We start from the raw sequence: 17,528 nt of genomic DNA on the forward strand, positions 1-17,528 counted from the left end.
TTTGCGAATGCACCAAACTACACACCAAAAGCCTCTCTTTTTTATTCTTGGGCCGCAACAAATTTTGTCTACATATCTTGTTCGGCTGTCATACGTTTTCTACCCCGGTATGATGAATATTCATCCCGTTGCGACCGTTAAGCAGCTTGGTGAAAGCTGGTAGAGTATGCTCTACTTTTCAGTCCCCTTTCAAAACGCATTGTAAGGCTTTAAGCTCCAATCTGTGCTTCGTGGTGGATACAGCGAGAGCACATTCCACAGTTCCTGATGATAACTTTTTTTCCTCCTCCAATTTTCTGTCCGCACGTGAATAGTATCCAATTTAAGCTTTGATGTGTAGTGTGTATCTTTCCACCTGGTGGCGTTTGAGGTTGGTTTGTTGCTTGCTTGTTGGGGTGTACTGCTACTGTACGAACCGGTTGGCTTACAACGCCGAACAAAGCAATCTTCGAAAGTAACTTTGCTATGCGTGTTTCGTGAAGACGCGCCGCCCATGACGAGACATACAAACGCGCAGGACGAAAAAAAAAGCATAGCGCACGAAAGCGTGCTCAGCGTAATCATGAATTCCGTACATCGTTTATGTTACTGATTCTGATAACGCACACAGGTACCACGCAGAAGATACCGAAACTGTAGGGATGGATGGATCGGGTTACGGGTGTAATATTATGTTTCGAAATCAGCCCAGCGTCCTTTGCGAGTCAGATAGCCGTGGGCTAAAGCCTCTTTAATCCTGAAAAACAATTCATTATATTACTTTGCATGCTGTACCGCATGCTTGCTCCGTAGGCCTATTTATACGATTATAAAATTATAAACAATATTTTTTTCAAGAAATACTGTCCATTTTTAGTGTTTTAGAAGACCGAAACAATGAATTTTATTTTTGCTATAAATAATTGCTTTACACAGTAAACTTTTATAGCATTTCATTTAATTTCCATATCATTCAATTACTCACGATGCTGATGTATTAAGATGGTTCATTCCTAATTTTGTATCCCACCAATGCGACACCTTCGCACGTGTATAATGCGAGACACACACACACACGGTTAATACAGGAGAATCCTTTCACGCACCCGTTTCGTACGTACTCAGGGAAGAGCTTTCTTCCCTATTTTCCATTATTTAACTTGGTTAGCTTTCATTTTATTCACAACAATAATTAAATCAATTCCAAACTCTCCACCCGCGCGATACTAGACTCGTCGCCGGCGACAGAAGCAACCATTTTTTGTTCCCCTTATTCACTAGAAACACCCCAAGTACATGAGGTTTCGTAAAAGCGTGCGCTACCCGACGCAAGCCAACTTACAAGCTGATGGTAAATTGCTTCGGGAAGCATACATTTTTCTGCCTGGCTTTCTACCGGTTGGCTTGAGGGTTGTTTGCAGTCTTGGAGTTTGCTACCACGTGTAATGTGTGCCCCCCCCCCCCCATGCCACCTTCATATGCCGGCGGTAGGAAGACTAACAAAAATTGTTATTATGTACTGCCAACAGATTGTTGATTAGATTCAAAAATACATCCCACCAACCAATGCCGTCGAACTTTTTGAGGGTATTTTTGTGTGCGTGTGTGCCTTCCTTTAGGCAGCTGTTAGGGAGCGGGAGTAGTCAAATTATTTGCAGCAAACACACAAAAAACACAAGACTCTGTGTGTGTGTGTGTGTGTGTGGTGGCGAAATACATGGGAGACACAGCTCATGTCCCAGACCTTTAATGGAGCAAGCCTATTATTAGAAGCCCATTGATACTGCAAATATATCCCACGCGATAAAGCTCCGTCACGACACCACGACACACCGGCTTGCCGAATACGAACACGAACATGTTCTATTCACACGCAATCAATGCATGTGCACAAACCCGGACATCACCCGGCACGTTGCCATTCAGGCTGCTCTTAGCTGTGTGGCCGGTGGTCGCATACGTTGGCGCCATGCTTCCTCTTTCGATATACAAATACACACACAAACACATGCCGGTGCCGGGAATGCCCCCAGGTCTTCGGGGCCCCAGTTGGTGATTAGTTTAAACGGAGCGAACGAAAGCAAGTGCAAAGAAGAACGTGAACTAATTTTCTATAAATCATCAGCTAGATGAGGCCGTGCACAACATTCTACCAAGGATACCGATCCCGCTGCAGGAGGCAACCACAAGGCTATTGAAGAAATCACCCGGAGCTCGCCCGACGGCACAGCTACTAACGCTCATCAAGTACTTCAGGTAGGATGGACACGTTTGCTTTTCTTCCTTCGCCATCAGCCTGCCGAGTGGGTGACGCAAGATAAAAAGAAACCAACAACAAAAAAATATATATATATCTCCCAGCCTCACTTAACCGTTTTCCTCCCGGAAGTTCCATAGCGAATCGATGCACACAGCACGCGGTACGAAACGGCATAATTGGATTGTCCGTGTTGTTCGCGTTTTTTTGCGCCATTCGTTCGCCTGCCACCTAATTCCATTCGTTCCGTTTCGAATCGTTCGTATTTTGTTATTTTCCCGGCTTCCCTCATCTACACCTCCATCCATGCTTGCCCCCTGCCTATCCCCTAAGCGCTTTCGTGTTGTGCGTATTTTTTTTACACGCTCTTTAATTTTCTTCTCACCTCCGGCACGGTCCAGCGATCCAGCCGTCCAGGCGCTACAATTTCTCGATGTCATCAACATGAAGGATCCGACGCAGAAAACGCACTACTACCGGAGCACCCTCAGAGAAGTTCTACCGTTCATACCGCGGGTAAGACGCTACGTGAAAATATGGTTTTTTTCATTCTCCCTGTTGCTGCCCCCGTGGATGTCACCGTGCGCCAACCGACCACTTTTTGGCGAGCTGACGCGATCTAACAAAAACAATTCATTCGCTGTGTACGCTTTCCTGTGTAGCTCAAAGCGAACGCGTCCCGTAAACTGTTTGCCTACCAACCAACATTTTTTTTTTCGCTGTGAGAAAAGGCTTGCGCAAAATTGCTTCATTTCGCTTCGCTGCGTAAATTCTTAATAATGGTACCGGTATGCTGAAGTTGTTGAACAAATTTGTCGATGGATTAGCGTACCGCAGAGTAAAACGCTGCTTTTAGCACCGCAGGAAGAAACAAGTTAACCGGCGTTGATGATTAAATAACCCGAACTGATGAATATTATAGGCACGCTTACTGGTGCCTTTTCTGATAGCATAATAATGTTTGTCATTTTCGGGGATGCATAATTTATTTGCATTTTGGGTGAGTCCGATGTGCAGATTAGTTACATTAGCCGATGGGCTAGTACTACTTTTTTTATATTCAATCATTTTATAGAGACTTTCAACCTATTAGCCTCTTCTGCTTGCATAAAATGTTACTACAGAATGTTTAATCCGGTTAATGATGGTTAAGCTGTAGTTAGCCACGTGCGTCTCAGCTTATACAGGATGCATCACTGACTGTCATGGCATTGTATTTGGAATCGTAGAGGTATGCTGAATGCAAAAATAGTTAGATATAATTACACTTTTGGCAAACAGCGTTATAGTGTAATTTTAGTAATCAATTTCTTAGTCCTTTGGTTTGATGCCTTCTTCTTGGCTACTCCGGGGTAGTTGGGTACACCGTGGTCTGTGGCAAAGGAACGGACTCTCCTGTGTGTTGTTCAACATCGCTCTGCAGGGACTCATACGAAGCGCGGGCTTCGATATCCCTTGACGTCGCGGATGACATTGACATCATCGGACGGGATTCTTGCTTCGTTTTAAGAGGTGTGGCGAGTGATAGAGCCCGACTCGGAAGCAGAGTATCAGTTGACGGCGACGATCAGGAGGTGGTAGAGTACCTCTTCTACCTTGGTACGATCGTAACTTTGGACAACAAGCAGCGAAATCCGAAGGCGCATTAGTGGGATCCACAAATTCCTGCTATTTTACTCCAATCGACGTTGTTGGAGTCGATTGGAGTAAAATGCAAATGCACAATATATCGCACACTGATACGTCCGGTAGTCCTCTACCGATACGAGTCCTGAACTGTGCTGACGGAGGACGCCAATGCACTCGCCATTTTCGAACGACGGGTCCTAAAGATTATCTTTAACGGTGTGTGCAAGCAGGGCGTGTGGCGAAGGAGAATGAACTACGAGCTAGGTGAGCTGTTTTACGGTGCTAATATCCTGACGGTTGTCAAAGCCGGTAGGATACGTTGACTGGGGCACATTTGCTGACTCAAGTGGAGTCAAACCTGTCCATGATCGGATGCAGCCGTGGGTGAATGAGTGCAGCCCTAGACCGAGTTTCCTGGAAACTGATTGGCGACCTGGCCATGTCTACCCGGCGTGCTTTACCCTGAGCTACAAACCCAGATGTGCAGTGGCACCATTCTACCTTCTATGCTTCTTCAAACCCTATGACCTACTTATGATCCGAGATGAGTGCCGAGACATAGGTGAACAGAATAGAAACATTACAAAGATGTTTTTCCGGTTTCGCAATTTTTAACCCGAGAGAGACCAAACCAACTTGCCTCAGTACATGTGCCTGCTGCTGTTAGGCTTGCAAACATTGGAAAAACGGCGGTAAAACGAACAGTTTACATTTATAGCAGGCTTATTGTTGGGGAAAATTTGGGGACAGGATCAATTTCTCAATCCTTCGCATGACTTCTAGACGGCATACAATGCTTCATGAATACAGACACAACACGCGATACGGTGCAAACGCACCCATAAGTATAATGAAGTGTCGATTTAACGAGTATTCAAGGAACTTTGACTTTACTTTGACTATCAGGACAGCAGGATCAGGATCAATAATGAGGGACAAATTGACGTAGAACATAAGAGATACCAGGACATGCAGCGTGAAAATTTCTTAAGAGCTCCATCCTCTTGAAAGCATTTATAAGAACCTCTTTCGATGCTGACTTTTGACCCAAACAAAGTTTTTCACGACTACAAAAGAACTATAACCCTCCAGTATAGCTACTATGCGTTACTCAATGTTTGTTTGCAGTGCCGCTGGTTATGCCACTATCATTCTGGCTTTCATCGCATTATTCTCAATCCGATGATTTGCGCTGATCACTCGTTCCTTTGGTAATCTTTTGCTACATACGAGACCCTCAAACCAACTATTTCTGTGCGAGAACCGTAAGCCTAATACTGTACTAAATTATAAAGGGGGTGCCTGAAGCTTTCATCTCTGAGTTTCGTATGACAAGCACCAGGTTGAAGAAAAGATAGGCAATGTACTTCGAGCTGATTTTTCTTTGAGGAATTCAACTCACAGGAAACCTGCCGTAAGCGGTAATCAAAATCCTTTGAAATGCAATTAAAACATCTTTTTAACCTAAACAAAATATTTTTTTTATTTACTATTCAATTTTAACATTTGTGCCAAGGCCGTAACAATTGAACCAAATTCCATTAATTCCAATATCTGTTTTTTATTGGTACAAAACTTTACATTCTCTCAGTGTAAAACATGTTTACCTTTCATTTATTATTTGCCTACAGGAAGCAAAAAAACGATCATCACGGTTAATTATAATCAATTGCAAATAGCTTGTTATACAACAGCCAGAAGCTATTTTCAACACAGATATCGCACACAAAACGTCTTTATCGCAACCTGTTTGTAACAGGCAAGGTCTCAATGGTTGATCGATCCTTTATGCGGTTTCCAGGCTGTTTGCCCTAACCTGCACACCAATCACGAATGTAAACAACCTTTTCTCTTTTTCCAGTTCATTTGCGTTCCTGCTTAATAAGGGTTCGTCTTCCCACCATTCCACCTATACCAATCCCCAATCCCGCTGCCGGCTATCTGACCCCGGAAAGTGAGCTTCGTTCGTACCGTACCGTTTACCTCCCGTCCAGCGTCCTATAAAAGAGCGTGGTCGATTCAGCGGAAGCCATTTTGCCAATGCTTCAAAACCCTCTCCCTCATCGGCTGCCGGAGGCAAATTGACCTGATGCAAAACTCGGTTTTCAACCGAACCGATCCCGGTTTCAAAAATCAATCAACCTCAATCGATGCAATCGAAGGATAGCAGCTGGCAAGCAGTCAAGCTTCACCGTTGTTGTCAGAATTGAAGCGAGTTTGTGACTAGTGTGGCATGCTCGTAGCTCATCGTACCCGTGCACAACGACCTGTTGCACACTTTTGTGCTGCTCGAGACCATTAGAGCCCAAATGGCATCGGGCGGAGTTGTTTGCCGGAATGGGGGTTTGATTTTCTTCGAATGCTCCGCGAAAGATGCTCACCAAACCAGTAAGCGATCCCCCAATCCGGACGGTGTTAACAATGTAAAAGTGTAAATTAGATTTGATCGTTCGACTTTTCCACACTTTTGCAGCAGTCCGTTAAAGGCAACAACATATTGAATTCAGCAGCGTCTGATAGCTAAACGGACGCGAAAGAGCTCAGTGGTGGTGTATATCTCTGCTCGGTGTGTGATTTAGCAACGCGAGCGAAACGTAATAGGTGCAGGCAGACAGTAATCAGTTTATCGCTGCTGGTGCCCTATAAATCACACCACTCTCGATAGATTGGGCGACCGTTTCGCGTTTGGCTCTGTTTAATTTGCCATTCAACGTCTGATGGGTCGTAAATTTAATACCTCACACCTTATTCATGCGTGGCGAAGGTGATACGCATGGTAGGCGAGTTGGAAATAAAAATACAAAACCACGATGTTAGGATAAGACGAAATACAAGAAACGAACATTTAAATTAGATTATTGGAGCATTTACAGTTGAAGTATGGAAAATCAAGTTTCTTTTTGTTGGTGAATCGTTTTTGTTGTTCGTTAAAATGAATTTAAACACTTTGACGAAGCAATTTAGCAAAACCCCCACGCTTTGGGGATGAGTTTTACGATATTTTTTATCCAAACACTCAATGATATTATATGAGTTATCATTATCATAAGAAATCATTTTGTGTATATATTTGCGCTGGTTTTACTTCAGAAAACCATGTGAATGAGGGGGAATAATTTACTTTTTGGGTCTTGATAATAATTAAAAGAAAATTATTCATTATTCATACAATACGTCGAGATCTACTCAAACACTACGAAGAGGCGTTTCAGGATATATCTTGGTTCCTCTTTCAACAAGTAAAGTAGAATAATCCGAATAAATTTACGAAATGGCGATTTACTAAAACTTTACCTTCAAAAAAGCGCTGGATTTTGCATCGACCACGACAGAATGCATGTATGACCACTTTTTCTACAAACACTGCTAGTCATGTTGATCTGCTCCTTATCGCTGTATGAAGAAGAAAATAAGAAGAGAGTTCAACATATCATTACTGACGATCACACGTCCAAAAGCAAAATAATTTTGAGAAAAGAGAACTCTAAAGAATTGTCTCAGATGGGGAGCAGATGAGTTGCGACTTACTGTCAACAACAAAGCCTTACTTTATCATGCAGTTTCTGCAATAAAATATTCGTTGTCCAATTCCACAAAAATCAGAGAGCTTCTTTGAAGAAATTAACAGTTAATTTTAATTAACCTTCATAGAGTTTTGAGAACTAAACGAGAATACCTAATGGCCTGTTCTTATTTTTCTTGGCTTTGGCGATTGGCTTACTAGACTGCCGATACCACATAGTTGGATTGTCTGCTCGCTATACGGGGGGACGATCAGGACGGGATTCGAGCTCCGATCCTGTCGTTTGAAGACCGGCGCTACTGTCGCCTAGACCACCGAGCCACTCCCTGGCCTGTGGTACGTAATGGACTGTTATAAGTTAATGTTAGCTTAACCCTTCTAATTTTCCTCCTCTTCCATGACGTAGGAAGCAAGACACTAAGACCAGAACAATCAAACATTTTGCCGATGTCTCAAAAACTAGTAAGATCAACCCAAAAAATCCAGTAGTTGTGACCCAAAAACGCGTATAAAGGTCGATCAACGTGTTTTACTGAATAATCTTATTCTTCTTCTTGGCCTAACGATCTTCTAGGTCACGTTGGCCATTTAATGACTTACTAGACTCGTTGATTCCACGTAGTTGAGTTCTCAGCTCTCACTACGGTGAAATGATGCGAACGGGATTTGAACCCCGGTCCTATGTTATAAGGGGAGTCATTACACGAGAAACATTATTTTTTTGAATAGTAAAATTATAGCATTGACAATACGGCACTGGATCGTCATTATTAATTATAAATAAAATTATAGCATATGCGAACAATTAGTAAGACAATAGCAAGCGTCCTTACTGCAAAGAATAGATCTTCACTCACAGGAAAACACAGAGAGGTGTGAGATCAATTTATGTTTTGTCGCATTTGATCTCTTTTGTAAACTTATCGTCTTATAATGTGTATAACTCAATTGAAAATAACTTACTTTTTTATTTATTTACAATCGATTATGACGGTCCAAAGAATTGAAAATAACTGCCAGTTTAAAAAAACGTGTTTAAATCGCTAGACAAATATGTAGCATTAAAACCGTCTACAAGTGCAGCCAAGCCTTATTTATTCAAGTGCCGATTAGTTATCACCTAATCTACCTACTCTATTACCATGAAGTTCTTCTAGTGAAATTGATAGCTTTCCTTCCACTGCACGGTGTGTGCTGGCGGCGGAACAGGCGAAACTACAAATGGCTATTCAATTTATCTGTCATAACCATCCACGTCGGTGTTACTGCGGTGTGCTCGCATTTACCACTAACCAGTTCCTTCTCTCGTGTCCGATCTCTTTCCGCACAGAAACTCTGGTGGCAACATATCTGGCCTAATCTGCAACAGGAAATGCGTGCTGATGAAGTGCTGGCCGCAGTGTTGCAGCCCGCCCTCACCCTGGTCCAAGAATCTTCAAACTCGGAATATGAAGCAATCATTTTACCTACCTTTAAGTAAGCAGCATCGTCTAGTACCTTCTTGCCATTGTGTACGCAAGCATTCCCTTTCTCCGATCCGATCCTTTCTTCCAACTGTATCCAGAAGTGTTGTGTCTCCCATCCGATCAAGCTGTTTTCCATCTTTCCCAACCCAACTCCAGTGGGTGTAATACTGTGTGTTAGAGTGTGTGTGTGTGTTTGTGTATGTTCTTTACATGCTAGATCTTAACAGATTTTACACATCTCTTCCGATACAATTCCGTCCGTATTCCGTCCCCGTACGGTGCGGTTGGTGGCTTGTATCAATTTTTGCTCTTCTCTCTTCCATCTGGCTCGCCTTTTCTATCTCGTTCTCGCCCACAGGACTGTTTTTGTAGCTCCAAAATCTATACAAGCAACCGTAGCGTTATTAGAGAACTTACACATTATTCTAGAGAAAACACCACGGGACGATATACGGACGGAAGTTTTACCCCTACTGTTTAACGCACTGGAAAGCACAACGATACAGGTGCAGGTGAGTGAGGCGTCGCCACACGCTGTGTTGGTTGGTTGGCTGGATTGGATGTCATGTGCTATTAACAGGTACGGTATTTGGGTAGTGTGTGTAAAATGGCACCCGGCTGCCAGACGCGTACATGCCTGCTATCATGGCAGCAATCCAATTACGCAATTCTCGACCTCTTTATCCCCTGTGTTAATCTGCTATGAAAATGAACTTACAAACGTATCTGGAGTATCTCGTAGACGGAGGAGAAGGCGGTGTTTCAGGGCAATTAAAATCTCAGTTTCTCAAATTCATTCTTCACCTGCACTTAAAAGGAGCTCCAAACGATTGTTTTGCGATTCGTGTGTTGTTTGTACTCGGTAATAATCCTAGAACTATCCACACCCTCGATTTTCTTTTGAAGTGTTTTGTTCATTAAAATAGTTTCATAAAAATAATAATGTGGGGATTAAGGCATTTGCAAATTATGCTTTCATGTTTGTAAAGCACGAGGAGCATGTGTGTTGGTAGTTTAAATTGCTTTCCAAAAAAGCGCATTCATCAGAACAAAATATGAATGAATTTCCAATCACTTCAATTACTCTTCCAGTCTAATCCAGAACCCACAAGCGTTTGCGCTACAACCCATTTGCATTTCATAATGCTCAGCGTCTCTTTACTTGGGCTGCGATATGCTGCTTCTGTAGTAATTCCTACGAATGCAATCAATGACCCGTTAGTGGTACAGGGACAGCAAACGGTACGACTAAGTTCAATCAAATCCATCACAACCCTATCGAGATCAAACCCTTCAAGCAACTTCCGCACTCCTTTGGCCACCGTCTTTCTGGTGAAGGATTAAGCTCCTCTTGATCCTACCCGCTTCAGTGAGAGGAAAACAGACGACCGACCATTTCCCGTCTCACCAATGTCAATTATCTTCGTGCGCGGTCGCTCCGTCGCTCCGAAACGCAGCTAAACTTCTTGAAAGCTTCGGTTCAACGCTTCGTCGCAACACCCGGAACACCGAATGCTCCCCCGTGTGGAGGGTTATCAGCAGAGATTCGAGTTGTGATAAATTAATTTCCCACAGCTTTCGTTCGCATTCGGTCGTGCCATTGCTGCTTACGTTTCGTCTGCTTTCGTCCATCGTTCGCAGAGTGCAGCCCTGGTGGCGGTAACGAACGTGTACGACTATCTGGACGACATCACGATCAAGAAGCTGGTACTGCCGAAGCTAAAGTCGGTGTTCGAGAAGAACCAGAGCGATCTGAAAATCATGGGCAACGTGCTGCAGTGCGTCGAACGTACGCTGGATAAGCTGGATAAGTCTCAGGTGAGTTGCCCCTGCCAGCGTCGGTGCCATTTGTTGCAACAAAAAAAAAAACCCCCTGTCTCATCTCGCTGCCTCACCATTTGCTGCCCCGTGACAGATAATCGATGAGGTGCTGCCACTGCTGCTCGAGGTACGACTCACCGATCCGGACATTGTGGTGCGCGTCGTCAGTAAGTATGCTCAACTCCATTTCCAAAACCCCCTTTAAACTTCAACTCCAGCTCCCAGGACACACGCCTTCGGTTGGCGCTTACTTGTGGGAGATGACAGTTTCGCAAATTATACTGTGCCAGCGGGTTTACCTGTTGCAAATCAACGTTAAAGGTGGTTTTGCTTTGCATTGCAGAACCCCTACATCGTTGGACAGTTCAATGAGCCTTTGCAGCATAAACACTGTACGGTGTATGTAGCTTTTGTGCAATTGCTCAACTGCTCGAAAGCATTTGGAAATCCAGCATCAAGCCAAACAGCAACACAGATGCTAACAGCAGATTCGTCTGGGGACTCTCTGGTCAAAGTCATTAACCTGGAGCGTAATGCTACGAAGAAAAAGTAATCGTGCATATCGTAATGCAAAACGTTCATCGTCTGCGGTAAAAGCCAGTTTGGCAAATAGGAAAATATACCTCTGAGTCCAAGGCACCTTTGCTCCAGCGACAGGGAGACTGTTTAAACTGTTAGCTTTGCCTGGAGTATAATGAATGGCTTCAGGATACTTGTCAGCAATTAACTCACCGTACCTTCATTATTAATGGTGCACAATTTATCATCCTCTTACTGCCATCATGTATGGGACGGCAAATAACATGTTAACGAGTAGAAAAAATATTCCCGAGGCGTGTTAGTTTTTGCTCATGTAACTTGTAACAGAACACATGTAGTTTTAAAGCCAGCAATGTTTGTTGACTTGTGCAGTAGGGAAAAAACACATTATAAGAACTACGTGTGATGTTTTTTAGTGTCAAGGCCATGATTAATACTAGCACTTCAAGTACAACTTCTCTTCTTTCTTGCTTTGACGACCTGCTAGCTCATGACGTCCATTTAATGACTTACGAGGCCTATTGGACAGTCAGTCCTCACAACGGGTGAACGGGTCTAGATGGAATTTGATCCTCGGTACTGTCGTATGACGTCCAATTTAATCTAAGTTTAGTTCAACGAAAAAGATCAAACCGAACTTCCGCATAGCAAAAGCTGACGCTTTTATGATAAACTATGCAATATTTCTTCCATAATCGCCTAATACTAGTAAAGACCATACAGCCTTACAAAACGAGCACCGTAATCATTTCAGACGAAGTGGTCTAAAATTTGAATATAAAAATATCTTCCCCACACCTACGAGCCAAACTTTTCCCGACTACGAAAGTATGCCCGCCACCGGTAGGAAACATAGGTCCTGTGCATAATGTCATGCAGAACGATCGTGGAGGCGTAGTAGAGGCTGTTTGTAGTAACAACGCCGCAGAAGAAGCAAAAAAAAACGAATCATCCATTCAGGTGTTGCATTGCGAGGGATGATGAAAAGTGTGGAGAAAAGTTTATTTTTACTACTTCCCTGGGTGGGTGTCTATTGCCATTCCCGAGAATAATAGCACACGAGCGTAATATTGTTGAAAGTTACGCTGTGTGAGATGCATCTTTAGATCATGTGCTATTATTATCAGTTACAATTTATTTTTGGAGAGGTTTCGTTCCGCCATTTGTGGATATCGTTGACTTAGTTTACCCGCAGCGGGAACGTATGTCCTGCTTGCGAGGACGGTCCGGATTGGATTCGATACATGGATCGGTAGCATCGTCAGTCTTCGAAAGGCAGGAACCATGCGAAGACCGACGATGCTACCGTCTCTGCTACCGTACCGCCCCATCATTATCAGTTTAATGAGTTTAATTGTGATCGACTCGGTGCACCATTGGTCTTTTGTTCTTTCGAATCGTTTGATATATGATTTGATATACTCTTTCGCAAACGATTGATGTCGATAATAATGCAGCTCTGGTGAATGTCGGCCACATGCGCATATTAACGTGGTGTTCAGTAGATTGTCATTTTCATTCTAGCCGAACCTAACCGATTCATCGTAATTCGGTGGATAGTAATTAGTGTTTCCGCACCGGCAGCAAAGTACACATTAGCCTTTGTCGAGCTTCAGCAAAACTATAATATGCCTTCAACCGTGTGACCGAATGCACAACGCAAGGGGACATGGTTCGATACATACCATAAAACCGAAAGTCCTTCCCGAAGCGGCTGACACGGTTTTGGGCCGCATAAAATTACTGCTCCCTGCACTCATCATTCCTGATAAAATTTGGAAACCGTACCTGCTGCCGGTGCTGCTAGTAAATGTAATTTAATGAGCTGGAAATCATGTAATAAACCAGTTGATACACTAATAAAGCAAATTGAACAGTAAGCGCACCACACCCAAGCTGGCGCGATATGTCGCGTGTAACTTATACGTGTGCATGCATAAAGCATAACGTCGGTTGGCGTAAAATTATTCATAGGATTTCCGACCGTTTCCAACAACCCCTTTTTTACCAACGGGGAATATGTGTACTGTTCCGCTTGACATCCTGCTGTCGTTAGTCAACGTGTGCTCTCCCTTTTTTTTTCTCGTTCCCTACCATCCCTCCCAGACATCTACCGGATCATGCTGTGTGACAAAAAGTATGGCCTCACCGTTAACATCATGGCGACGAAGGTAATGCCTACGCTGCTACCGCAAACAGTAAATCCGTCGTTAAATCTCGAACAGTTTATGATTCTGCTGGAGGTGCGTACACGACAGAGCGGTTGGCAAGAGCCGCTGGCAGACCCCCATTCGAACGCCGTAACTCATTTGTCTTTGCTTCGCCAGGTGCTTCAAGAAATGCTGGACCAAATAGATAGACAACAACGTAACAAATTGAAGCTGGACAATCTATCACTCCCGTCACCGGACCGGCACCGGCCACTGCGGCACCAGTTCTCGTCCGACAACATGAACGCGCAACAGTTTAACATACCGAACCTACGCATCGACCAGCGCAAAACGTCGAGCGCCGAGGATATGGCACGCAAGAACTCGACAGGTACCCGAAGAGGTATTGGAATGTCTAAACGTGTGCATGCTATAGTTGTGTGTGTGTCGTAACCCCATTTCTAACAGGATCGGGTGCTCTAGGTAGCTGGTGGTTCGGCGGTTCGCCGTCCTCGCCGGACAGTAACTTCCTGCGCGTGGTGAACGCATTCCCGAACCGCCGCCTGTCCGACAATACGCTCATGACGCCGAAAATACGAATTGCGCCATCTTGTGCTTCGTCTCCGGGTGAGTAGATATATGGAACGGTGTATAGCAAGTAATGGTAATCTTTCGTGTATTAGACCGGATGTCCTAAGAACGATATCTTCAATGAGTTTTTCATTCCAATGACGGACAAATGAGCCTCAAATCTAGTCCTTAGTCCCATGACAAGAGTAAGGCTAAGATAAGCAAATGATAATTATTTTATATACTAATATTGAAACTCGTTTTAAGCATTATCGAGTGATCTACAAACAATATTCCCAGGCACTAACTGAAAGCCTTCTACAGCAATGGAGATGAGTCAAGGCACGTTGAGGTGTCTATTGGATCAATGTTCGCACAAAATTTAAGAGTACGTCTACTTGGCTTCACGATCACGAAGTGCCTACTCTTTCTCGAATAATTAAAGGTTTTTTGAAATATAAAAGCATAAAATTCTAGCTACGAAATTCACGAAAACCCACAAGCATAAAGTCAAATTTGTGTCTCAGAAAAATTGTTCTTACACAAAAACGTTATCTCACATAACACTATGCTAGCTATGTAACTAGAATTGAGATATTTACTAACCATCGTGTACTACCAGCTTTTCAAAATATAAGTTACAAATTAATCTTGCTAATCCATAGCATGTAAATTACTCCCTTATGTATCATTCCCCGAATTCGGTTCCTACAGCGCTATCACGTACAGTACTGGACAAAATAATTCATACACTTTAACTATTATTTCTACAAGCTCAATATTTCCTTCAATGTAAAAGTTACAACAATACTATCTTTAGGAAAGTTGTTGCTCTATCATCAGACAATAATGTTGTAGAAGTGAAGTTATTAGAATTACGCATGACTAAATATATGCTAACTTTCACGAAAGGATGAGGATCGGCATGGACAAAATAAATCATTCACCAGATTTCTTATTAATAAGTTATGCTTATATCAAATGTCTCCTTTTATTTTTGAACCCTAAATATTTGCTATAATCACCCTTTGCCTTCAACATCGCTTCCAATCGACGAGGCATACTTTTTCAAAGAGAGATTATTCTTGCATCATCACGACGGGTGACGACCCGTCGTTTACATTTACATACAGCGACGACATTTTACACTTTTCATATGACGCAATATATTAATCCACTAGCTTTCAAGTAAAAGAACTGTCAAAGAAGCCACAGGGCTGTTAGTTTTACAGTGCTGCAAGAACGTTAGTTAATTATCACGGCGAGAAAAAAATGTTTTTTTAAGTGTATGATTTATTTTGTCCTTGCTTAAAAACCAACTGTTGGCTATGGCAACTTCTTGGAAACATATAAAACTATTTTTAATATTTTTCTCTGCAATACTTAAAACTTGAATGAAAATACTATAATTCTTCCGAATAAATCATGGTTTTTATCTGAAAAATAAAGAAAATACTGCTCAAAGAGCATTTTTACTTTGCGCGTATGATTTATTTTGTCCAGTACTGTACATCCTTCTATGAACCAGCATGAAGCCCACGAAGGGATATCATCATCGTCCCGCAATAATCCTTTGAATAATTGCACAAATTACAACACATTGTAGCCAATAAATTATCAATGCTCCTTGCGCCATGGTTTGCCATGCCTCAGCAGACCACTGCTACACCGTGTCACCCTAGTAAACCCACAGCGCTGCATTAGTTGATGTTTGAGTTAGCTGTCCGAGACACATGAAAACCTTAAGCCTCACACACCCGGCGCCCGGATATTTTTACCATCCGTGTCGGTTTGGTAGTGTCCGACCTGCACTCATTGCGGTGAACTTTAACCGGCACTCACTTAAAGGATAAAATAAGCTTACCAGCTAAGCTCTAGGCGGCAAGTTGTTGCGCCCGGCTCGGTTGATCAAAGTTTACGTTTCCCGTTTACAGGTGGAACCCCGGGCGGAGGGCTACCGATACGACGACATTCGAGCATTGGTCCGCAGGAACGACGTGGCTCCAACATCAATCTGTCACCACCGACTGTAAGTAGCAAGTGGCCGATCTGCACAGCTATCAACGCTCCTGTTGTAGCGTGCGTATGCCTGTATGTGTTCTGTATATCGTAGTAGTACTTGACGCGTAGTGGAGAACGGGAAGGTCAGAAACACCTTCTCCCGCGATTATTCACCAGCAAAGTAGCGTCAAATAGCCCGTGTAGCGAAAGGTGCAAAACTAGTTTTACTGCCAGCTGTAATGCCTAGTGCCTTCTTTCTATCTTCTAGTGCTCTGCCATAGTCTGGCTTTCGCTCTCGCTCTTTATATCTCACATGATCAACACAAACACTTCAACTTTCCGTTGCCGTACTTTAATATCTCGCTATCGCTCTACACTTTTTCCAATGTTTCGTTACTTTTTGTCCATTACATTGGATATCACGTCTCATCATAAAGAGTGAATTATTTTTTTGCAAACTCCCCTGCTATCGCTAAAGTGATAACAAGGAGCGGAGAGCTTTATCGGCGTATCCTGTCGACAACTTCATACGTAAAATATTATGCAACTAAATACAAACAAAGGAGCTTTCTACATGTGACCTCCACTTTCAAGCCCATGATATCACTACAAAACTGAAAGCTTCAGATATCAACGATTGTTCCAACAGATGTCACACAACAATCGCGCACTTCACACGACACACGCTTTCTTGACCGAGGACACACTCTGCAAGCACACATTATTTACTCCACAATAATGAAGCTTCCGATGCGGTCGTGTGCTAGTGTTTGCGACGTACACACGGCATGCAATTTACTAATTTAATTAATATTACATCTCAAGTACATACTCAAACGGTTCCTTCTCGAACTCGTGCACTTCTACGGTGTATCCATTGTAAGGTCTTTCACATGAGCGAACCCCGAAGTGAAAAGCGTCCATCGCAATATAATTGGCTAATGAGTTTCCAAACAATCCTTCCCCTCTATACAGACGTGTAATCAATCACGCTATCACAAGAGGGGGGACCATTCATTACGGTTGCGCACGGTACACACTTCATTAGGCATTATGACGTTGCATCTTGCAGAAACGACGCCCCCGACGGCCATTAAATGGTGGTGGCTGTGGTTCGATCCGAGAACGTTCTGCACCATTCACCGCGCGTAACAGCATTAACTAACATAATGTTTTCAATTTCTGTTCTTTCTTTCTTTCTTCTCCACTCCACAATAACTTGTGCTTCGGGTTTTGCAATTGGCTTCATCTGCCGGTGGGCCTTACTCTTTCTCTCTCTTTCTCTGTTTCTCATTTCTGCTTTAATTTCAACGTATCTTCCGGTCCCGTGGAATGGGGGCCGTTTGATCATCCGATATTCAACCACTGTAGCAGGCTTTCAGCGCTCGAGGAGGCTCCGGTTCGAGCCTTTCTGTGCCTTCCTCATCCGCTTACGTAGTAAGTTCAAGGGCGCATGTATGCCGGTGATGTGAACGGCATCCGTTTTGATGCCCTTCAGCACGCGCCATAACGTGTGTGTGTGTGTGTGTTTTAGGCACATTTGTTCACACCTCTGGTACACTGGTGCTTGTTTTGTCCGTCTCTGCACGGCA

The 17,528-nt window shown here is 43.3% G+C and overlaps 1 protein-coding gene across 7 annotated transcripts in view; it reads left to right on the forward strand.

The window, feature by feature from the left end:
• The window catches only part of LOC126561586 (SCY1-like protein 2), an 82,359-nt gene that overhangs the window by 44,038 nt on the left and 20,793 nt on the right, over window positions 1-17,528 (forward strand). For 3 of the 7 annotated variants that reach the window (XM_050217827.1, XM_050217823.1, XM_050217824.1), the window contains exons 7-16: window positions 2,105-2,235; window positions 2,638-2,752; window positions 8,719-8,864; window positions 9,213-9,366; window positions 10,496-10,672; window positions 10,770-10,842; window positions 13,322-13,458; window positions 13,543-13,756; window positions 13,834-13,992; window positions 15,870-15,964. In XM_050217827.1, the coding sequence (XP_050073784.1) occupies window positions 2,105-2,235; window positions 2,638-2,752; window positions 8,719-8,864; window positions 9,213-9,366; window positions 10,496-10,672; window positions 10,770-10,842; window positions 13,322-13,458; window positions 13,543-13,756; window positions 13,834-13,992; window positions 15,870-15,964 (1,401 nt within the window). Of the gene's footprint in view, window positions 1-2,104; window positions 2,236-2,637; window positions 2,753-8,718; window positions 8,865-9,212; window positions 9,367-10,495; window positions 10,673-10,769; window positions 10,843-13,321; window positions 13,459-13,542; window positions 13,769-13,833; window positions 13,993-15,869; window positions 15,965-17,307; window positions 17,374-17,528 lie in introns of all 7 variants that reach the window. The other 4 variants (XM_050217825.1, XM_050217821.1, XM_050217822.1 and 1 more) reach the window with 3 other exon arrangements.

This window comes from Anopheles maculipalpis, chromosome 3RL (assembly GCF_943734695.1).
Source record: "Anopheles maculipalpis chromosome 3RL, idAnoMacuDA_375_x, whole genome shotgun sequence".
Taxonomy (NCBI): Eukaryota; Metazoa; Arthropoda; class Insecta; order Diptera; family Culicidae; genus Anopheles; species Anopheles maculipalpis.